Source organism: Phascolarctos cinereus, unplaced genomic scaffold (assembly GCF_003287225.1).
Source record: "Phascolarctos cinereus isolate Bilbo 61053 unplaced genomic scaffold, phaCin_HiC Scaffold_3;HRSCAF=262, whole genome shotgun sequence".
NCBI lineage: Eukaryota > Metazoa > Chordata > Mammalia > Diprotodontia > Phascolarctidae > Phascolarctos > Phascolarctos cinereus.
Genome location: NW_027555736.1, coordinates 68,967,006 through 68,990,567, shown reverse-complemented (window position 1 = coordinate 68,990,567; position 23,562 = coordinate 68,967,006). Strand labels below are relative to the sequence as shown.

Below are 23,562 nucleotides of genomic sequence, written 5' to 3'. Positions count from 1 at the left end.
GACAGCTTTGCTGGAGACCCTGGCCGTGGCTCAGTGGCAGAGAGGAGTTCAGGAGTTCCTGAAATTGGGTATCCAGATAGAGGTCAGAAAACAACAGTACAAAAGACCTGAAACCTGAGATATTATTCCCCACACCTTGGGACTAGAGTCCAACCATAACACAAAGTTAACAGCCAAGAAATAAGCCACTTAAAAGTGAGTAAGCAAAAGAGAAAGAACTTGACCATAGATAGCTACTATGGTGATAGAGATCTGGGTTCATACTCAGAAGAAGATAGTGAAGTTTAAAACAGCTACTTCAGCTTCAAAGAAAAATGTTAAATGGTCACAAGCCTAAAAAAGAGTTTTAGGATTAAAAAATCAAATGAGAGAGGTTGAGGAAAAATTAGGGGGAAAACAAGTAATGCAAGAAAATAAAGAAAAATATGAAAAGAAAGTCAACCAGTTGGCAAAAGAGATCCAAAAACTTAAGGAAGAAAGTAACTCCTTAAAAATTAAGAGGAGGGAAAAGGACCCACATGTACAAAAATATTCATAGCAGCTCTTTTTGTGGTGGCAAAGAATTGGAAATTGAGAGGATGCCCATCAATTGGGGAATGGCTGAGCAAGTTGTGGTATATGAATGTAATGGAATACTATTTTCTATAAGAAATGATGAACAGGCTGACTTCAGAAAAACCTGGGAAGACTTATATGGTCTGATGCTGAGTGAAGTGAGCAGAACCAAGAGGACTTTGTATACAATAGCAGCCACGTTATGCAATGACTAAGAATGTTAAACTGAACCCTTCTCAGCATTATGAGGATCTAAAACATCTCCAGAGGCCTCGGGATGGAAAATGCTGTCCACATCCAAAGAAAGAACTATGGAAGTCGAATCGCTCTCACTTATTTTTACCTTCAGTTGCATTTTGTTTCATCTTTCTGATGGTTCCTCCTATTGGTTTTAATTTTTACTTACAGCTTCACTAATGTGAAAATATGTTTAATGGGCACGTAAATGTAAAGCCTATGTCAGATTGTGTGCCGTCTTGGGGGAGGGTGGTGGGGGGTGGAGAAAAAGGGAGAAAAAATTTTCAACTCAAAAGCATATGGAAAAAAAAGTTAAAAAAAAAAAGAAAAATTAAGAGGAGGAGCAGCTAAGTGGTGCAGTACATAGAACGCTGGCCCTGGAGTCAGGCAGACCTGAGTTCAAATCTGGCCTCAGACACTTAAGTGACCCTGGGCAAGTCACTTAATCCTAATTGCCTCCAAAAAAAAAAGGAAATGAAAAAAATATGTAATTGTACAGTCTGCTCCATTGTACCATAATTATTGGAGCAGCTAAATGGCACAGTGGATAAAGCAACGACCCTGGAGTCAGAAGGACCTGAGTTCAAATCTGGCCTCAGACACTTGACACAAGTTGTGTGATCCTAGCCAAGTCACCTAACTCCATTGCCTAGCTAAAAAAAAGAAGAAAAAAGACTCAACTAAATATTAAAATTGGGCAAGGAGAAGCCAATGTATAATATGTAAGACACTAATAATGTGTAACATATAAGACACCAAGAAATAATAAAACAAAATAATGAAAAAAAATAGAAGAGAATGTGAAACATCTCATTAGAAAAACAACAGATCAAGGAGAGACCATATGAGAATTGTTGGACTACCTGAAAATTATGATTAAAAAAAGAGTCTATAGACACAATACTTAAAGAAATTATTAAGGAAAAATGCCCTAAAGTTTTAGAATAAGAAGATAAAATGGAAATTGAAGAAATCCAATCACTGCCTGAAAGAGATCCCAAAATTAAAACTCACAGGAACATTATAGCCTAGTTTCAAAGCTCCCCAGGTCAAGGAGAAAATATTACAAGCAAGTAGGAAAATAAATACTGTGGTGCTACAGTCAGGATAAACAGTGTCTACATTAAAAGGCCAAAGGGCATGGAAAATCATATTCCAAAGAGCAAAGGAGCTGGGTTTGCAAACCAGAATAACTTACCCAGCAAAGTTGGGTATAATTGTCAATGGGAGAAAAATGGATATTTAATGAATTAGAGGACTTTGAAATATTTGTGACAAAGAGACCAGAACTGAATAGAAAATTTGACCTATAAGATTCAGGAGAAACATAAGAGGGTAAACATTAAAGATCAATTATAAGAGATTTAATAAGGTCAGACTGTTTACTTCTTATGTGAGAAAATGTTATATGGAACACGTAATAAGAATGTTATCATTATTTGGGTAGTTTGAAAGAGCATACATAGATTGAAGGCTTGGTGTTGAGTTGAGTGCAGTGGGGTGATTCTAAAAAATGAAATTGGGTAGGGAGAGGTAAAATGGAGCAATTATCTTATACAAATAGGATGTGAATGGAAGAATTGTTAGAGTGGAGGATGGGTTGGGGGGATGGAGTGCTAAAACCTTATTCTCATCAGACCTGGATAAAAGAGGGAATAACATGTATATCTAGAAGGGTACAAAAGTCTTCTTAACTTACACAGAAATAGGAGGGGAGGGGATGGGATAAAAAAGGGACTCTTAGAAGGGTATACAGAACAAATCAAACTCACGTTTTTAAAAGAGATGTATAGAAGATAGAAGAAAGAGCATATAATAGGCTAAATATCATACATGTTATAATCCTGGAAAATTAGTGTCAGGAATACTCATGGGTCAAAATGAGCTGAAGCTAGTGAGGGAAGCTAAGGACAGCAAAAAGGGTTGTTGTTGTTTAGCTATTGGGGAAAAGAGGAAGATCAAAGAAATTTTAGGACAACTGCCTTGGAAGAGACAACAATAACCTACAGTAAAGAGAAGGAAGAGCTGTTTCGTACTTATTTTTATTCTTTTTTACTAAGGAGAATGATCTTTGCACTAGAAATGATGAACAAAAATGACCAGTAGGGAGTTGATACTCAGGACAAATAAGGACATGATAAGAGAACACTTCGTTGCCTTTGATGGATATAGGTCACCTGGCCCAGATGAACTTCATCTTTGGGAAGTGAAAGACTTAGCAGATGTGATTCCTGTGACACTGTCACTAATATTTGAATGTCCATGGAAAATGGAAGATGTAGGGTTGACAATAGATATATGTCTTAATTTTCAAAACAAAGAGAACAGAAATGGCAAGCTATAGGCCAGTGAGCTTAGTTTTGATGCCTGGGAAAATTCTAAAATGGAACATTAAAGACATGGTGGGTGAGCTGCTAGAAAAGTGGTGATCACAAAGAGCCCACATGGCTTTATCCAGAGCATGTCAAGTCATGCCCAACTAGCATCATTTCCCTTACAGCAAGGCTTTACTTAAATGTAGCTTACCTAGATTTTAGCAAGTAGTTGATAAGCATCTCATAGTATTCTTGTGAAAAGATGGAGAGATGTACATGGGATGATAATACAATTAGATGCATTCATAACAAGTTGAATTGCAGGGGTCAAAGAATTAATGGGTTCCATGTCACCTTGTCAGGAAGCCTCCAGTAGGGTGAGTGCCCCGGGGTTCTGCATAAAATTTAACATTTACATCACTGACTTAGATAAAGGTGTAGCTGGCATGCTCATCACTTTTTCAGATGACATAAATCTGGGAAGGGCAGCTAACACACTAGATGATTGTATCAGAGTTTTAAAAAATCCTGGTAGGCTGGAGCAGTGGTATTAAATCCACCTGGAAACGGGAGCCACTAATAGGTACGTGAAGATCCCTGAAGGCCATATGTTGGCTTAGTTTTTAAATGTATTGTTTTATTGTATTTTTAAAATTTTGTTAAATATTTCGGAATTACATCTTGATCTGGTTCAGACCACACTCAGAAGTGTTGTCCGTGGGCCACCTTTGGACTAGATACTGGGCTGAATCTAATAAGGTAAAATTCAGTAAGGATAAGTGTAAAGCCTCACACTCACTTTCAAAATAATCAAATTCACTAGTATATGCTGGGGAACTCATGGCCAGACAGTGGTTCATTTAGAAAAAGGTCTGAGAGTTTTAATGGGCTGGAAGTTCAGTGGAAGTCAGTAGAGCAAAGTGGCGTCCAGTAAGGCCTTGGGCAACATTAAGAGTCATCATTTTCTGGAATGAGCAGGCAGTGGTAGTCTCTGTGTACAGTGCCTTAGTGAGATCACCTCCTGGAGTCTTGTGTTCAGGTCTGGGTGCTACAGTTTAAAGATGTTTTTGACAAGCTGGAGAGCATCTGGTGCTGGACAATGAAGATGAGAAGGCCTTGAAGTCCAAGCCATGGGAGCAATGTTCAAAGGAACTGAGGAGGTTTATCCTGGAAAAGAAAAGACTCAGATAGCTTCCTTCCAACATTTGAAGGACTGTCCTCAAGTGGAAGAAGGATTAGGTTTGTTCTGTTTGCTCCCAGAAGGCAGAACCAGGAGTAATAGATGTGAGAGAAATGATTATTTTTATATTATATTAATAACCAGTTGTTAAATTAGGTTTTCTTCTTTCTATTTCCTCATTCAGGGACCAGCCTCTGTAGGTCATTCAGAGAGTCTCCAAAGGAAGGACAAGGCTGACAGATGAGATTGGCCTAATCCTTGGGGTACATGCTCCAATGATAGTAGACGGAACCCCACCCAACTAGCAGACCTTACTTTTATTTATAGTGTAAACAGAATCTAATCTAGGTGAATTCCAGCCCTAAATCATTAAGCCTGTGTCCTTGCACCCTTCCATTGGAGTCTAGGGTAACCCAGTTTATGAAGGAGAAAACTAACCAGAATGGTCTGGGTAGAGATGGATTCTTTTGTCCAGATTGCCGGAGGCAGCTGAGTCTCTTGATCAAGCCACATTCTTAGGAGGAGGAGCTGAAGGCTTTCAGCCCACCTCCTCATTTGAAAGTCTACACCCTCATTCATTGTTCACCCATCAGGGTTGATTTTCACCTGTCAAGGGCACCCCGTTTTCTAAAAGTATATTAAGGCATTCAGGATCTCCATTGAGTATCTTTGATTATCTAGAGAAACCACTGACTATCAATTTATTATCAGCTAGCCTAATTAATAAATTGATTACTAATTATCCAGAAAACTATGTCTCTTGGGTTTTTCATTCATCTCAGTGGAAGTAGCAAGTAGGCAAATTGGGACTTGATTGCAGGAAAAATCTTTTACCAAGTAAAGCTGTCAAAAAGGGATGGGTTCCTCCTGACCCACCCACTTGGAAGTCTTCAAGGAGAGGGTGGATAATCACGGGTCAAGTATATTGTAGTGAGGACTCCGTTGAGGTCCAGTGGGTTGGACTAGATGGCCGTTGAGGTCCCTTTAACTCCAAAGTCAGTAATCCTGGAAATCAGAGAAGGCTTCAAGCACATAACATGAAGTGCAAGTTACCGCACCTGCCACTGTACTAAGGACCTGATGGGCTGCTGTAGTTCACTGTTCCCTGCTACGGTATTTCCTCATTTATTTCCTCTGTTAACCCTTAACCAGATCTTGTTTCATTGTTGTGGTTTTTTCCCTTTCTCCATCACCTTCCATCATTAGGTGGGAGAAAGGGGAAAAATTACTTAAAATGGTACTTTAAATTTAAAATTCACTTTACACATTTTATCCCATTTGAGCCTCACAACAGCTTTATGAGGCAAGTACTTCAGGTATTCATTATCCCCATTTTTACAGATGAAGAAACTGAGGCTTAGGTCAGCAAAGCAACTTGTTTAAGGTCGCGTGGCTAGTAGAGACAAAGCCCAGATTGGATTCCAGGTTTTTTGAGTCCAAGTCCATTGTTCTTTCTACTTTAAAAAAAGAAAGAAAAAAGAATTAATTCCAGGGCTGGGGATTGTTCTCTCCCTGCTCCAGGGATCTTTGGGCAGCGTTTGGAAGATACTGTGCAATATGAGCGGAAGTACGGCCATCGCCTGGCCCCGCTGCTGGTGGAACAGTGTGTGGATTTCATCCGGGAGCGAGGACTCACGGAGGAAGGACTCTTCCGAATGCCTGGTCAGGCCAACTTAGTCAAGGATTTACAGGATTCATTTGATTGTGGAGAGAAACCACTATTTGACAGGTGAGTCTGAGTTGTTAAAGCAGCTGGCAGGAGCCACAATATAAGATTTTCGAAGAATATTCAATGTGTTCCTTAAATCTCTGATGAAGGACTTCTGATGGTGCATTAGGCCAGTGAGGAAGATGGCAGCCAGAAGATAAAACAGCTGCAGATGAGTGTGAAAATAACAGTAATACCTTACATGAGTATGAAGGACGTTGTTGTCTATGGTGCTAGACTTGAGGCAGGCAGCCCTGCGTTCAGGTTCTACCTCACTGTGAATGTGGGCAAGTCACTTGTACACTTTGAGCCTTTGGCAATTCTCTTAACTGACTGATGAGTTCCAGACTCAGTGGAAGGAATTCCCACAGCAGCAAAGATTCTAGGTCCTCAACATATAGACATCCACAGGTATATTTTTTATATAAAATCTTCCCTTTCAGCTGATGTGATGGTTACCCTGAGTTCTTGAAAGTTTATGTTGGGGAGCATTACTGGTTCTATACCAAAAATCTAATTTCAGCTTGGTAAGACCTTCTAGAGACTGACTGGCTCTGGCTCTGAAAACTCTTAGAACCAGCCTAGATAAATTTGGAGACTCTTATCACCACCAGGTTAGCCATACCAAGTGATTTTTTTTCCAGACATAATAACTTTTTTGTTTTGGGGGGAGTTGGGGGTTAAGTGACTTACCTAGGGTCACATAGCTAGTTGGTGTCTGAGGGCAGATTTGAATTCAGGTCCTTGTGACTCCAGGGCTGGTACTCAGTCTACTGCACCACCTAGCTGCTGCCCAGACATAACAACTTTTGAGATTATCTAAGACTACTGAACAACAATAACCGGTATTGAATTGTTGGTTTTCCTACTCCTATTGAAAGAGATTTCTTCTTCCTCAAGTGTTTCTAGAGCACTCTGTCTATCCCTTTTTTGTATCACATATTATCTTTTTTATGTATTCCCTGTATCATATATATTATTGGACATGTCATATCTCCCATGCCCATTAGACCAACTTCCTTGAGGAAAGTAATTGGATGATTTTTCATCTTAGTATGTTCCCATCATTCTAGCCCATCAAGGTCTTTTTGGACGTGGCTTCATTTATCTATTGTATGAGCTATCACTCAGCTTTGTCATTTCCAAATTTAACAAACATGCTACCAATGGGGACATAGCTAGGAAGTCACAGAGCCAGAGTTAGAACCCAGCTCTTTGCACTCTTTCCCAGAATCCGACCACCATCTTGTTGTCCTTTGAATGATTGTTGATACAGTACTTGAGCTTGAAACCATGAGTCAGCCATTTGCTTCTGAAATTGGAAATGAAATGAAAGTCTTTAAGTGCTAAGCACCAAGTTCAGTTTTGAGGTTTGTGTGAAGTTGGGAAAAAGTTCAGACGCAATTTTGTTTTCGAGCTTAGTTTAGACATGTGATGACTTGTAAAGGATCTCAGTCTCTGGCTTAGGTAAGAAAACCAGAGATTGTGTCATGTAACAGGAAAGCAGCACATGGCTTACAGAAGAAAGGGAGACCACAGAGCTAGAGAATCATGGACTAAATATCTTAGCCAGAAGGGGTCTTTGTGATCATTTAATACAACTCCTCCTTTCAAAGCATAAAGCTGAAGCTTAGAAAAGAAGGGGGACTTGTCAAAAGTCACATACCCAGCAGAGAGAGCACAAAGGACACGCTGATGAATAGAGCAGATGCAAAGGCAAAGGGGTCCTCCAGGCAGATACTTCTTGGTCAAAGGGGAGAAAGAGTATTCAGAGCTAGGTGAGGCTTTTGGACACCAAATGAGATCGTCCTTCTTACGCTAAAATGTCATTCACTTTGGTTATTACTTATATCTTGTGGCATATATAAACAGTTGAGGCTATAAAACAACTTCCTAGTTATAACTTCTGCATAAGGATTGCTGGGCACCTCATTCATCGTATCACTTGATTCTTTCCCAGCCCTGGGCATCTTCAGTCATGTCTGAGAGATTCCGGCTGGAGAGTCTTGCTGGCTGTTCAGAATGTATGATTTAGACCAGGCTGAAGGTAGAGTATAATGATAGCTATCTTCAGCTATCTTCAGCTGTCTGAAGTACCACCATATGAAGGAGGAATTAGGCCTGTTCTCAATCCCAGAGCACAGAGAAGCAGCTTTAGACTTGGAATAAGGAAATACTTCTTTATCCCGACATGCAGAGCTCTCCAAAAGGGAAATGGGCTGCTTTCTGTTGTATTGGGTACTCTTCACTGGAGGTCTTCAGTCAGAGACTGAAAGAGTAATCACTAAGGACTTTCTTTATATTAGAGAAGGGAGCCTTGTTCAGTTAAGGGAATCTGAGATCACTTTCAACTCTAAAACATCATATGCTGAAAAGAGCATTGGCTTTGAGGTCAAAAGGACCTGGACCCAAATCTTGCCTCTGATACTACTTATCTGTGTGACCAGGAGAAAGTCACTAGACAGACCTCACTTAGCCTGTTTCCTTATTTATAAAATGAAAAGGTTGAACCTCTGAGGGCCCTTCAAGCTCTGGATCTATAATTCTATGATACTGTGAGTCATTGGGCTCAAAAATGCTCATAGTCCCTGAGGCACAAGTGGAGAAAAGGAATATGGCTACACTTTCCCCACCTTCACATGACATCTTGATTGCGTGATATAATGGAAGTACTCTGCTGTGGCTTTCGCCACTGAGCAGTCTAAAGGAGTTCTGTCTTGCTGTGAATCTTCCCAAAGCCTTAGAAGGTATTTGAAGGGAAAATGATTTTTTCTCCGTACATTAACTGATCAGCAACTCAGGAATCTCATCCAGAAACAATAGATAATGTCTGTCCCTTTCCATGATACCTATATCTTGTTACTAGTAGCTGCCAGTGTGTGTCCTTACTAAGTCTTCCTGGTGACCCCTAGGACACTGTTGTGATAGTGACTTTGCATGGAGTTTGGGGACCCCTCCCATGCTGAGGGGCCAATGGTTGAACCACATCCAGGTTCTTTCAGCTCTTCAAAAAAAGATGCCTTTGTGGTTACTAAAAGCAAATGTCATTTGCCAAGATTCACTGTTTCCAGGCTATCTATCCTTCTGCCCTCAAGAGTCCTTAAATGCTTTGATGGGGCTCCTCAGCTCCTAGTTGTAAGTTAACAGGGGTCTCCATGTTGGACTCATTATCTGTTCACTGGCTTGGAATGAAACTGGGTCATTTCATTTTTTTGCCACTGACTTAACTGTAGGGAATTGTCAGAGAAAGGAACAACTTACCAATTCCACAACAGCATCTCCTCGAGACCCCCTTCACTCCCTTTACCCATGGCTCGTAGTTAATCATTCCTTGTACTGGCCAAGTACTGACTACACAAGGAAACAAATGCCCGCACGGCTTTTAAGACTTGAAGACATTCTCTTCATTCCCACCCACCCCCGACCTTCTCTCTTTGATTCTCCACAACTGCCAATATTTGCTCCGCTCTTGAATCAGAAGTGGAGCTGCCTTGAGAAAGGGCACATTCCCTTGCTGCTGAGAGGGATAATTGGCTGTGGACTGACGAGGGTGAGGTCACTGATCCCGGCCCATGTGATGCTTTGATGGAGCTGGAGGTAGAAGACCAGGAAACCTGTTTTGTTGTGCTTGGGCAAGACATGATTATGCACTTCCTAATTGCTAGGGCTGGAAATGGCAAGGTGTAGTCTAGGATTTCATCCATTGTGAAGCAGTCGGCATGTATTTATTAAGTGCCTGTTGTTTGCTCAGCTTTGTGCTTATTGCCCTGGGTGGGAGATGAGAGAAAAAGCAAAGGGAACTTTCACCATTTGAGATCTGGGGTTTCCTGCTATATCTCTTTTCAGCCCATCCTGGATTCTCCGCCTCCTACTGCCTTCTGCCATGCTAGGCTTCATCCCTGCCATGGCAGGACAGCAAAGAGTGACTAACAGTCATGCTCTTAGTTATAGGAGGAGAGATCAGGGAGAGCCCAGAAAACCTCAAGCCTGCTGTTGGGCAAGATTCCTTATAGGAGGATACTTAGTTTCGTAGGTTTCAGAGCTCTTCCCTGACCCATGACTTTTGACTTTATAATCTGGTCATCTCAGGGGAGACTTTGCTACTTTTACTAAGGGAGGAGTTCAGACGTGGGGGTTGATAATCTTTTGCTTTCCTTAGAGTTCACCGCTGGAGTTGGAAGAACCTGATTTTTTCCAAGCCTCCCTTATCTGAACATCCAGTTTATCTGTGAAGTCACCCTCTCTCCCACCCTCCCTCCCTCCCCCACAATGTATCCTAGATTTATCTGGATTCCTGTCTGACTAAATGAATTTTTCTTTACTCAGCCTGTCCCTGCCTGGTACTACTGTATTAGTTTTGGATAGATCTTTATTTTGAATGCCAGTAGGTGTTTTAGTAGCTAGATGGCTTCATGGATTGAGTGCTGGACCTGGAGTCAGGAAGACCTGAGTTCAAATGTGACCTCAGACACTTACTAGTTGTGTGACCCTGGGCAAATCACTTAACTTCCATTTGCCTTAATCCATTGGAAAAGGAGATGGCAAATCACTCCAGTACCTTTGCCAAGAAAACCCCGTGGACTTTATTGGTGTGCTGTGGTTTACAGGGTGGCAAAGAGTCAGACACAGCTGAACACCACCAACAACAATAAAGCGTTTTAATGACCTCAGCTCTTCTGTAAGGTCAGTCACTCTGCAAGTAGCTAGATTGGAAAAGAAACTTATTTCGCCTGCTCCTGGTGTTGGAAAGGCTCAGCTCATGTACTGCCTTTTAAAAGAGGCCTATCCTAGCCTGTCCTATCCTATCCAAGAGGCTGATGCTCCCTTTTTTACCCCCACCCCACTCCCAAACTGCTAGGGTCTTTCCTATTCTGGTTTCTTTGTGTTTAAGATCATCAGTATAAAGTTGGAAGGGGCCTCAGAGGCCATCTGGTTCAACATTAATATCTTAAAAATGGGGAAGCAAAAGGTTCCTTACCCTGGAACATCCATCTTGCATACCACTCCCCTTCTCCCATCGGTGAATTCTGCCATTCTGGAGAAGGGCCCAGCCTGGCCAACCATTATTCCCCTTCTGGTTGTGCTTTGGACTCTCTGGACATCTACACCATTACCTATGTCCTCCCCCATCCACAATGATTTTCTTTTCCTTTCTTTTTGTGAGTTTTCTTCTCTATTAGACTATAAGCTTTTGCTCATATTTGTATCCCCAGTGCTTGGCTTAATGCCTGGTACATAATAAGTGCTTAATAAATGCTTATTATGTGCCTACTTGTATAGGGGGATCAAGTGATTCTACCAAAGTCAAACAAAATCAGGATTTGAACCTAGGTCCTCTGGTTCCATAATCCGTGCTCTGTACTATGGCTACCTCCTTTTACTTGGCATATATTTAGTATTTACTCATGTGTGCATTTGTTATCTCCTCCAGAAGTGCACAGGTTCTTTGAGGGTAGAACTATTTTTGTTTTCCCTTTTTTATCCCTAGCACCTAGCACAGTACTGGATTGTTGCATGAATAAATGAATGAGTAATGGCCATTGGCTCTGGTCCACTTTGGAGTCCAAAGACTTAGGTCTTGTCTGGGTCCTACCTGTGTCACCTTCTACCTGTTTTTACCCTTGGGCAAACTCCTTCATCTCATTGAGCTTTTCCTTTAAGTCCCTAGTAAAATCCTGCCTTCTACTGGAAGCTTTCTCTAACCCCACTCAATTCCAGTGCTTTTCCTCTTTTAATTATTTCCTATTTATCCTGTGTATAGCTTTGTATATATTTGTTTGTATATTGTCTCTCTCATTCAGTTGTAAGCTCCTTGAGGACAGGAATTGTCTTTTGCTTCTTTTTATCCAAAGCACTTAGGATAGCGCTTAATACATGCTTATTGATTGATTGATGGTTCTCTAAAATGGTGATAACAAAGGGGGATTGATCAATTCACTGGTCATTTGCCATTTTCTCCAGTACTTTTTCTCTGGAGAATTATGCCTTGTCTAGATGGGGCGTCTCTGTTTTCTTTCCTGCTGCTTCAAGGTCACTGGAAGTGCATACACGTGGAGTTTTACTCACCTTTAATTCCCACTATCTCAAAGGGTCTTTCAGAGATTGTATATTTCAGGTAAGTTGCCATTGTGTTGGTAGAGGGAATTTGAGCACTAGGAATTCTATTGGCTGATGAAATCACAGGTCTGACCAATAAAAATAAATTTTTGTATCAAAGGCTTTGCCTGTGGAGCACAAGTTTCAACAGGTCTTGCTGAGCTGGGAAATTTTCGAGTGCAGGCCTGGCAACAGACTATACATCTGTTGTCCAAGGACCAGTCTTGTTAAGTTTGAAGCAGCTTGCTGCCAGGGTGGTTGCAGAATGTTGGATTTTTCCCCCTACAGCAATTCGGGCAGCCTTCCTGCTAAAGCATGGAGTGGACATGTGGTCTGTATCAGTAGGGGGAGCCCCTATCCTGACAGAATCATGAAGCCCTGGAATAAGAAAGGTTTATTCCCATGAAATGCTTGCCTGGCCTAGCCATTTACTGGCTCCTCCTCCATATTGGCAAACAGCTGCTGATGTCACCGTGTTCCTGCTGTGACGTCAGCAGCATCACCTAGACACTGAGACTAAAGCAGAAAACAAGGGTCAATAGAAAGAAGAGCATGGCTTATGTACCAATAATGTGGTAGGTGCCAAACCAGAATGAACAAAGGGGACTCCACATTGGGACCTTTGTCCTTTGAGTGTTCAGAGCTTTGAGAAGCTTTGGGCAGAATGGTTCCACTGGTCATGCGATATATGGTTATTAAATGAGCTTGGCCAAGAACAGTGAGTCAGCCTGGGGAGACGTGAACAAATGGGGAGGTCACCAGCTGGCTTATCAAATGGTCACGATGTTTTTACAAGCAGACCAGGCAGGGCCTTTGGAAGGAGAGTGGTTCATGGATACCAGGGAATGAGAGGCTATTTGGAGGCATATCAAAGGACCTGAAAGAATAGGAAGTTGGGGAGGGGGTGGAATTTGCCTTCCCAGTGGGCCAGGAAGCTGTCCTTCAACCATCCCTAGGGGAGAAGCAACTTTAGTCACTTTGTATGGGCAAGAGGCTGAGGTCTCCCAAAGTGGTTGGATCTGGGTCCAGCTTACGCAGAGCCAGGGGACTAGCCCTCACTCTGGCTTAGTGATGCTTTCTCCCTGAGGCAGAATGGACCGAGTTAGCCAGGAATCAATCGACTTTTTAGTGAAGCACCTGCTTTCTTCCAGGCACTGTGCTACCAGGGCTGGGGATATACAGATACAGGGTGAAACAGTCCCTTCTCGGGAGGAGGTTACATTCTAATGAGGGAATCAGAGATGGAAGGCAGGCCCCCTGGTCCACCACTGGGCAGCCATAGATGTAGTTCTGCTGCCCTTTCTATGTGACTATTTCTAGGTTCAGGAAGTGAAAGAACTAGTCTCAGTGTTCATTTCTGATTTCCCTGGAATCCATATCTGCTCTCCCTCAGTTATTTAGAGAACAGTTACCTAGAGAGAATAGAAGATAAGGGGACGAAGCTTAGATCACCATACGAGGATCAGGTCTCTGTGACATTGTTTCTTTGCCTTCCTGGTATTCACCCATTGCCTGGAAAGGTAATGTCATTGTATTTTTTTTTCCTTTAAGGCAGTTGGGGTTAACTGACTTGCCCAGGGTCACACAGCTATTAAGTGCCAAGTGTTTGATCTGAGGCCGGATTTGAATTCAGGGCCGGTGCTCTATCCACTGCACCACCCAGCTGCCCCATGTCATTGCTTTTAATGGAGGGTTAGAAATGATCCAGAAGAGCTAGTTCACAGAACTAGAGTACCTAAGCATCTTGATACTCCCTTGCACCCACCCATGTCTAGCTGCCACCAGATTCACACCCAGGTCTTTGACATTTAATCCGTCTGTTTAAGGTCTAGAGGCAGGAGATGTATTGAAGAATCTTGTAGCCTCAGGAAGCTGCTGGATATAGAGTCAGCTTTTTTTGCCCATGGCCACTGAGATCCATTAGATTGAATTACTGAGAAACTGGATTCTGTAGTGGGTTAGGAACTAAACATACTCAGGAGCCAATGTAGAGTAGTGATGCTAGAAACATGTTTTGAGACCCTCAGATTAAGGGGGTCAGTGAATTCTCCAGCCTTTAAGAGCCTTGGAATAGCAATGGCAGGTTTTTGATCATGATCTCTCTGCTTGACTCTATTTTCAGTGGCCTTTGAAGGGTGGGGTTGGCCATCAGGGACAAAGGAGCTCGGGGGGTGGCAATCAGTGGAACCATTCTGCCCAAAGCTTCTCAACCAGCATCAACCTGATGCTGACATGAAGAGAGAACCACGGCACTGATCCCTGTAGTTGGAGCCCAGTTCCTCCCACATGCCCAACTTTGTATAAAGACTGTTGAGTTTTCCTTCCCTGGGTTACTTAAGAGGAACAACCCTGTACAACCCTCTGGAGGAGAAAGCCTATTTGATCCAGGAGCTTGGGTCCTGTCAAGGACCAGAGTGAGTGGGCCTACCAGGGAGCCCATTATCAGCCTGTGTGGCCAGCTCCACATGAAAGAGTGGTGCCTTTAAGGCCTGGCTAGAGGATGTGCTGTGGAGCACGAAGTGCTGATGACTCAAGGCCAAGGGCTCAGGCACAGGAAGCACTGGGCCTTAAGCTCCTGGCAGCAGCTGCTAATTATCATCTTGCTGTGATTTCCACATGCCTAGAGCACCAGGTGGTACACGAAGCACCTCCCTTTTCTCTTCTCCCTCCCTCCCTTCCACAAGCTCCTGTAGGTGGAAGACACTTGTTTTCCAAGTTCCCAGAAGAGAGCTCTGTAAGCTTCCTCATATCGATATCTTCCTCATGTTGATTGAAAAGAGAAAAAAGGAATTGACCGTGACTGATGAGAAATTATAGTTTCCACCTTTCCCTCTCCACTGATTCCTCCACTGTGATTGCTTCCACCAACGGAAACATATTCCATATATTCTGTCTGGGCATCATGATGGTTAAGTGCAGTACATTCCATGTACTATAGGTGTGTAGAACCTAATAGACAAAGGTGTGAGAAAGAGAGATTTAGGCTGCAGAGAAAGTGACTACATACATCATCAGTCCACATGATGTGCCAGCAAAAAGGTCACTTGTGGTTTTGGCAAATGCACGTCCACTTAGCCCGTGGTCCACCTCTAGGATTTTCCCTTTCCTAGGGTGGGAGGTTTTCCTTGCCATGGCTGCTAGTGTTCCCATCTCTCTCCTTGAGCAGCGGCAGAATTAAAATGGCCTTAGATGCTTTCTCTTCTGCTCTCCTCACAGCACAACTGATGTCCATACGGTCGCTTCCCTATTGAAATTGTATCTGCGGGAGCTGCCTGAGCCTGTCATCCCCTTTGCCAAATATGAAGATTTCCTCTCCTGTGCTCAGCTGCTCTCCAAGGATGAGAGTGAGGTCAGTGGGCCTTTTTCTTGATATCTTGTTGGAAGTCCTTCCTGGCCAACAGCCTTGCTAAGGTAAGGAGCAATTGCCAAAGTCAACATGAGAAGCAGTAATTGGGGAAGGACTTAGGTTAGATATTTATAGGAACATAGGATCATCAGACCAGTGTAAGACCAGTAACATAAGCCCAGGATTAAAGAACTGGGGGGGGGGGGGGAACAGCTTAAAGAGCTAGGCTTTGGAAATGGTCTTAGTTTAAGCATCTCTAACTCTTGGAGATACTTGAAGAAAAGGCTAGTTACCTAGCAGTCTGGTCCTATTTCAGAGAGTCAGCCAGCATTCATTAAGTACCTACTGTGTGCCTAGGTATCGTGCTAGGTGCTGTGGATACAGAGATAAAAATGAGATGGTGTCTGTCCTCAGGGATCTTAGAGTTTGTTAGACAAGACAACATTTATATAAATAAGTCTATTCAAAGTATAAAGACAAGGATTGGTTTTTGGTTTTGCTTTGTTGTCATGGTGGTGGCAGCTCTACGCATGTGTCATTGTCCAGGGAAGGTTTCATGCAGTATCATAATTGGAGTTTTGAAGGAAACAAAAGCTCCTAAGTGGTAAAAGTGAAGGCACTTCAGGCTTGGGGGACAGACAGTACAAAGGTTCAGAGGTGAGAGATGATGGAACATCATGTACAAGGACCAGTAAGGTCAGTTTGACTGGACTAGAGAATGTAGAAAGAGTGTTTCATAATGAGATCGGGAAGGTAGTTTGGGGCTAGGTTGCAAAGGGTTTTAATAGTTAATTAGAGAACCTTATAAGATCCTAGAGGCCACAGGAAGCCATTGGAGCTTATGGAGTAGGGAAGTGGTGTTATACTTTAGGAAAATTACATTTCTAGCTGTGTGGAAAGCAGATTGGAGAGGGGGGAAATGTGAAGCATGGCGACTAATTGGGTTATTGCAGTAAACCAGGCAAGAGGTGATGAGGGCTTGAAATAGGGTACTGGCCGTGTGATTAGAGGGAATAATGGTTGCAAGAAAGCTTGTGGAAATAGAAAAGGTAAGATTTAGAAATTGATTGGATAGGTGGGTGAAGGAGAGGGAACCATCAAGGGTATATCCAAGGTTGTGAATGATAGCAACTGTCAGGTGGTTCCCTGGACAAATAAAAGTAAGTTCAGAAGTGAGGTGGATTTGGAGAGAGTTCATGAGTTTTGAACATGAAGAGCTTGAAATGCCCATGGGTCATGCTATTTAAAATAACAAAAATAAGTAAATAAAATAATCAAAAAGCAGGTGGAGTTGCACAGCTAGAGCTTAAGAGAGAGGCTAGGGCTGGATTAGTCAAAGGAATTGGGCATGTTTATCCCGAAGAAGAGAAGACTCATGGTGCACAGTTGGGGAGGGGGAAGATATGATTGCTAATTTAAATACTTAAAGGGGCTAGTGTATGGAGGGAGGGAATATACTTGTTTTATGTGGCTCCAGAGGGCAGAGCCAGGACTTTCAGAGAGGTGGATTTAAGCTAGATAGAAGGCAGAACTTCCTGACCATAAGAACTGTCCAAAAATTGAATAGGGTACCACAAGAAATAGTGGATTTGTCTTCCTTAGAGACTGGATGATCACTAGCTGGGGTATGCTATAATAAGGATTCATTTTGTGTATGGGTAGGACTTCATGGTCCCTTTCCAACTCTTACATTGCAGGATTAGAAGACATAGATTTGAAAGTCATCTACATAAGGATAATAATTAAACCCATGGAAAGGGATGAAGTAAATGACTAAGTGAGAGATTGTAGAGAAAGAATAAAGTAGTACCCAGGTTAGCCTTGATGAACCAGCAGAGGAGACTGAGAAGGAGTGGTCTTACAAGTAGGAGAAAAACCAAGAGAGAACATTGCCACAAAACCCAGAGGAGAAAGTATCCAGGAGAGAAAAGATGACTAATCATGACAAATGCAACAGATAGGTTGGGAAGAATGGGGATTAAGAGAAGGCCATCAGCTATGGCAATTAAGAAATCCTTAGTAACTTTAAAGATGGCAGTTTCATCTAAGGTGGAGGGACAGATTCGCAAAAGATAGAGAAGTAGGTGAGGGGAGAGAAGTGGAGGCAGCAGGGATGGAGAGCTTTTTCCTGAGGGGCTTTGTGACAGGGCTGTGGATAACAAGTTGGTTTTTCTAAGTTGGTTTTCTGGCAGCTAGGGAAAATGGTGGGTCCTTGAGAAGTCAGGACTCTGAAGAGAGAGCCCAAGATGGGAAGCTACTATAAGCTTTCCTTAGAAATGAGGAAGACAGGAAGCTCCAGGTTGGGCTCCCAGTCTGTAAACTGACAACAAATGAAGAAAGCAGACCAACAAGAAGAGAGACCATCTCTCCTGAAGACAGGATGAATTAATCGACCACTCAGCCCCATTAGTTTTGTGACTTCCTTCCTTTCAAACCTACCCAAATAAAGGTTACTCCATGCTTCATAACAGAAAGGAATGAGTCCAGCAGGGGTGTTTCTCGGGCCCAGTACAACTACAGACATTTAGCAAGCCCTTACTGTTTACTGAATGTGAGACAATGGTTCTTTGTTTTCTATTTTTTCCCTTTGTTGCCAAGATCAGTGACCCTAGGCTATTTGGAGATGTGGAAGGAAGCAGGAGACATCTAAGTTTTCAAAATTCAAATGTACAAATAAGTCCTCAGCCTTGCATCTGACTTTTGTTTTTTGAAAGAGTACAGGGGTCCTTTCAGCCCCAATACATTCAGACAACAAACATGATTACCTCCTGATTTTCAGGGACAAAGTCTTACTATTTTCTTCAGAAAGATGAATGTCTTAGGAGCATTGTGCACCTGGCTGGATTAAAAGTGTCCTTCAACTGGAGTTGGGGTGGGGAAGTTGAAAGGGAGGCAGAAGAAATTCATATTTGTCAAATAATTGCACTCTGATAAAAATATTCTTCGAGTAGCACTGGGGTTCTTCCATAACATTCTTCCCTCTACTTTGCAAGCTTCCTAGAAATGCAGTCTTCTTTTTTTTAAGAGTCATTGCTGTTGGGCTTCTGTGATTCTTTTAAAGTTTAATGGATTCCTCCTTTTTCACACTACAGTCATTTCTATATATACCCTAACCTCTCCCGTACACATATATACCCAGAATCCTCCCTTTTAGCAAAGAATGCAGTTAAGCAAAATCCACTGAATCTAGCAGAATATATGAACAGTTCACTACCTGTGGTCCCCCATCTCCACGCAGAGGAGAGAAATGTGTTCCATCATGTGTTCTCCAGGGTCACGATTGGTGGGCTTTCTTCTGACCCCCAAATGGGGTCATGAAGAGTTGGACACAAATGAAAATGACTGAACAATTCTGAGTCCAGAGTGGTGTTTTCATTTACAACTATTGGGACCATCATCTTTGCGGTTCTTCTGGCTTTGCTTCCTGCATTCTGCATCAGTTCATTGGAGTAGGAGCCCAGTTCAAAGCATGCCTATCTCCTTCACTCCTGGGGAAAGCTCAGTGTAGCTCCCTACTCCCAAGCTTCTCTTCAGAGCTGCTGATTCCATGAAGACCCAGACTTTCCCTAGGCAAGAACTGGAGAGAAAAACAAATTTATTATCCAGAGTTCTGACAAAAAAAAATCTCCTTTCTCAGTGCTTGGAGCCTCAGTTTCCCCACTTCTGATGGGGGAAAAGAATTGAAACTTTCAACCTTCTAAGAGATACTGTGTTGGTTTCATCTCAGCCTGAGAAAGGTATAGCATACATTCAAAGTGAAATCATTATTTTCTTTAAATAACGTGTGGTGTTTTTTTGTTTCTTCCTTATTTGGATTCTAAGGGCACTCTGGAGTTGGCTAAGCAGGTGAAAAATCTTCCTCAGGCAAATTATAACCTTCTCAAGTACATATGCAAGTAAGTAGCATTGGGCGTGGGTTGGTGAGAGGGTAGTACATTGCTTTGGTTAGTTGTACTGAGAGGTTGATTCTCCTGTGCTGAAGCAGAAAGCCAGTGGACCCAAACAATAGACTTGACATTTCTCTCTCATCCCAGTGCCCCATGAAGCCATCTTACTGAGCTGTAGCAGTTTTTGTTCCTGTCATCCAGCCTCTCTTTCCACCTTTAGACTCTTGGGTTCTGTCCTAGACTTCATGCAGGACGTAACTATCTTCTCTAAGCAGGGCAGGGCTATTTGATTAAAGCTTGGAGGACATGGAGAGTAGGTGAAGAGCTTGGAAAATCACCTCTGTCTTGAATGTGAAACTTTTAGAGTCATAACTAGGACAGGGAGGCAGGCCTTTGCAAGTCCCTTTTCATTCTATTCTGGTTTGCACCTACCCCAGACTGCCCTTTCCTAGTCCTGCCATTGGGGAATATGAAAGGTGGTATTACCAATGATAAGCCCCTGTGATTAATAATTTCATGTTGGCCAATAGATCAATATGTAAATTTACTTTTTTTTTTTTGCATGAGACAAGTTAATTGGCCAGTTGTGGGTTTTCCCCTCCAGCAGTAATGGCTATAGGTGTGGGAATGGGGGTAGGGAGATAGATAATTATTGGATGAGGGGCAAGGGGAAAGGGAAGTAACCTAGTAAATCTGGAACCAATATTCTCTTCCTTTGTTTCTTGGACTTTTTAAGGTTTTTGGATGAAGTTCAGGCTCACTCGAATATAAACAAGATGAGTGTCCAGAACCTTGCTACCGTGTTTGGGCCAAATATCTTACGTCCCAAAAAAGAAGATCCAGTGACAATCATGGAAGGTACCAGAGGGTTTTGTTGGGCAGTAGAAACTGAAAGCAAGTTGACATGGGTCATGCTCTGGAAGGCAAGTCAAAATATCTGGACAGAAGCCCACTTGATAAAACCACCACAGAAGTTAGGTTTTGACAAAGTTAGTTCCCTCTCCCTGTCTCTTTTTAGCCTTTAAATGGATGTCTTCAGGGTTTGTTGATATAAATATTATGGTGGCTGGGATTGAAGATAGTTATAAAAATAATAATTTTCTCATACGTTAGCAATCAGTAATTATGTAGTAAATGGCCAGTAATTCATGAAACCATGATTAAGGAACAGTAATTATAATGAAAGACTCAACTCTATTTTTTAAAAAATGTGGTCTTCAGCCTCTTGCATCTCCTGTGTAGTGGAACTTTTCTGAATCTAGTAAGGCACATATCATTTCTGGGCCTCAGTGGACTGGACTCATCACAGGTACGTCCTGATGCATTTGTTGACTTTTGGGAACCAGAGATTTTATAGGATTGTGGATTAAGAGTGGAAGGGACCTTAGATTAGAAATCATCTAGTCTGGATCCCTCATTTTTACAGATGGAGCAACTGAGGCCCAGAAAGAGGAAAGGACTTGCTCAAGGTCATACACGTAGCATGTGGCATGGTTAGAATTCAAATTGAGTTTCTTTGCCTCCAAAAAATAGCTCTTTTCAGTGTATTACCCTCCTTGATTTGCCTTTGTTTCATGAGAGCCGCTTTCTTAATCTGTAAAATAAGGATGATCCCTGTGTGCCTATATCACATGATTATAGTAAGGATCAAATGAGGTAATGGATGTAAAATGCTTGAAAACCTTAAATTTTATATGTGTGTATACATACATACATATACATACATGTATGCATGTATACACACATGTATGTGTATATACATACATGTGTATAGAGATATAGATGGATAGCTAGATAGGTAGATAGATAGTTGCTGAAGCTAAGTGAATTAATACCTTTGGAAACAGTCTAGCTTTTAATGAATTGACGAGCAATGGAACAGTAACGAGCTCACCTTGAAACTTTACTGAGGTCAGCAATAACTTAGATACTGAATTGAGTATCATTAATCCGGATTTCATGACCACATGCCTTAGGCTAATAAAATCTGGCCAGAATGCCCCAGAATATCAAGAATAATATGAATGGACCTACTTAGTCTGAAACTTCAGTGGATCACTGGGGGCTTTGTATTTACTGATGCAAGATTTCTCATCCCAAGTGACTAGTCCATATCCTTCTAGAAGGTTCTCCATGAAGGATCCACTTAATTTGTTGGAGAACTTCTAGGTCTTTCAAAATTTTGTGCATATCAATGTAACACTTGGGGTTGCTAAAAGAGCTACAGAGTACCCTAAGGAAATGTGGTCATTGTTCCTTAATCAATAGCTGTAGGAACAGCCAACCTCAACTACCACCTCTTCTACCACACACATAAAGCCCCTTTCTTCTGCAGCAGGCAGAGGCCTCACAAGCTTTTAGAACACCCACTTTTTTATGAATCAGCAGCTCGCTTGGACACTTTCCCATTGGAGCTTGGAGTGGAAGAACAGGGGCTGCCACCTGCCATTCTCTGACTCAGCCTCCATTTCTACTACGACATTTCCTTGTATGTTATTTCTTACACATGGTATCATTGGTGGAAGCTTTCTGCCAGCATATATCCACTATGCACTGTATGAAATAGATGGACCCTTTAATACCAAAGAAGAGCTTTTTTGAAATGGCTTCGGGATTGTTAGGGGATAGATATGGGACATATGATTTTATTCATATAAAGAACTCCTGGAGGAAGAAACTCCCCTACTAATGTAAGGTAGCACCTTCTCTGTAACTCATGGTAAGAGACTTGCCTAAAATACTGAGGTTGAGTGATTCACACAAGAGTTGCAAAGTGTGTCCAAGGAGAGACCTGAAACCAAGTCTTCCTGGCACCACGGTCAGCTCTTGATCTGCTCTGCTGTGGCGCCTCTCTTCAGGATTGTTCTTTGTCATAAATCAGTGTTGCTCACACTTCTCTAGATATTTGAACATTTACAGTCAGCTTTGGTTCTGCATTGTAGCAGCCACAAAACTGAAGTCTAACCGCCACATTTCTCTGAGCCCTTTCCCCAGGATTTCCAACTGTACAGTGCGTCTGGTCTCCCCAGAATGTCCAAGGCTATGCCAAGACCAGAACTCTCAAGTTCTCGTGGTAAGACTAGGCTGAACGTGATTGTATTTTGGATAATTTGTCAGGACAGGTTGTTGAGAGGCATGTCATCTATGTGTGATAATAATGAGACAGCTAGGCGTCATAATGGATAGCTATCTGGACCTGGAGCCTTCCCTTGCCCCATCTCCCTGACTCTTCTGTGTTGCCTTACCCCATTAGATTATAAGCTCCCCGAGGGCAGAGACTGCCTTTCTGTTTGCATTTTTATTTATTTAGCACAGTGCTTGGTACCTAGTGGTTAACAAATGCTTCTGAGTTGACTTGGGTCCAGGAAGATCGAATACTGCTTCAGACACGAGCAACATGACCCTGGGCAAGTCATTTAACTTCTATAATAATGTCATTTAGCCTCCTGGAGTTGCTGTAGGGATCACATATGTGTAAATTATATGTGTGTAGATAGATAAATATGTACGTATGTATAGATAGATACGCATGTATGTGTATCTGTATGTGTATAAAATCTATGTATGTATATATACACACATTTATGTACATCTATAGATACACATATATGTATCTGTATGTGTATATAACTATATGTATATAAATCTATGTATGTATATATACACACATTTATGCACATCTATAGATACACATATATGTGTATCTGTATGTGTATATAAATTTATGTATGCATATATACACACACATTTATATACATCTTTATATACATATATATATAAAGTTTTTATATGTATGCACTTTGCAAATTTTAAAGTGCTATATGTGTTAGTTATTGTTATTGTTGTTAGCTGTATTTCCCAATCATCCAGAACCTAGCATAGTACATGTTGTACATAATAGTTGCTCAGTAAATATTTGATGATGAAGCCCCAGTTTAATTCTAAATTGTAAGTTTCCTGAGGGCAAATGTTGTACCTGATGAGCTTATTTTGTGCATCATCTAGGTTGGAGCCAAAGCATGTAGCCACTTAGTACTATTTTATCATGATGGTGATACAGTGATAGTGAAGTTTGATCATTGACTACAGACAGATGGGACTAACTTAGTCCATCACATCACCCCTTCTCTATTGTCCTGGAGGCAGCTAGGTAGAGACCTGGGCTTGGAGTCAGGAAGACCTGAGTTCAAATCCGGCCTCAGACACTTACTAGCTATGTGACCTTGGGCAAGTCACTG

General features: G+C 42.0%; 1 protein-coding gene across 6 annotated transcripts in view; it reads left to right on the top strand.

Moving 5' to 3' along the window:
• Positions 1 to 23,562, top strand: part of ARHGAP22 (Rho GTPase activating protein 22) — a 353,201-nt gene that overhangs the window by 310,788 nt on the left and 18,851 nt on the right. For all 6 annotated transcript variants that reach the window (XM_078150900.1, XM_020997089.2, XM_020997096.2 and 3 more), the window contains 4 exons: positions 5,809 to 6,016; positions 15,308 to 15,440; positions 19,260 to 19,333; positions 20,061 to 20,182. In XM_078150900.1, the coding sequence (XP_078007026.1) occupies positions 5,809 to 6,016; positions 15,308 to 15,440; positions 19,260 to 19,333; positions 20,061 to 20,182 (537 nt within the window). The remainder of the gene's footprint in view (positions 1 to 5,808; positions 6,017 to 15,307; positions 15,441 to 19,259; positions 19,334 to 20,060; positions 20,183 to 23,562) is intronic.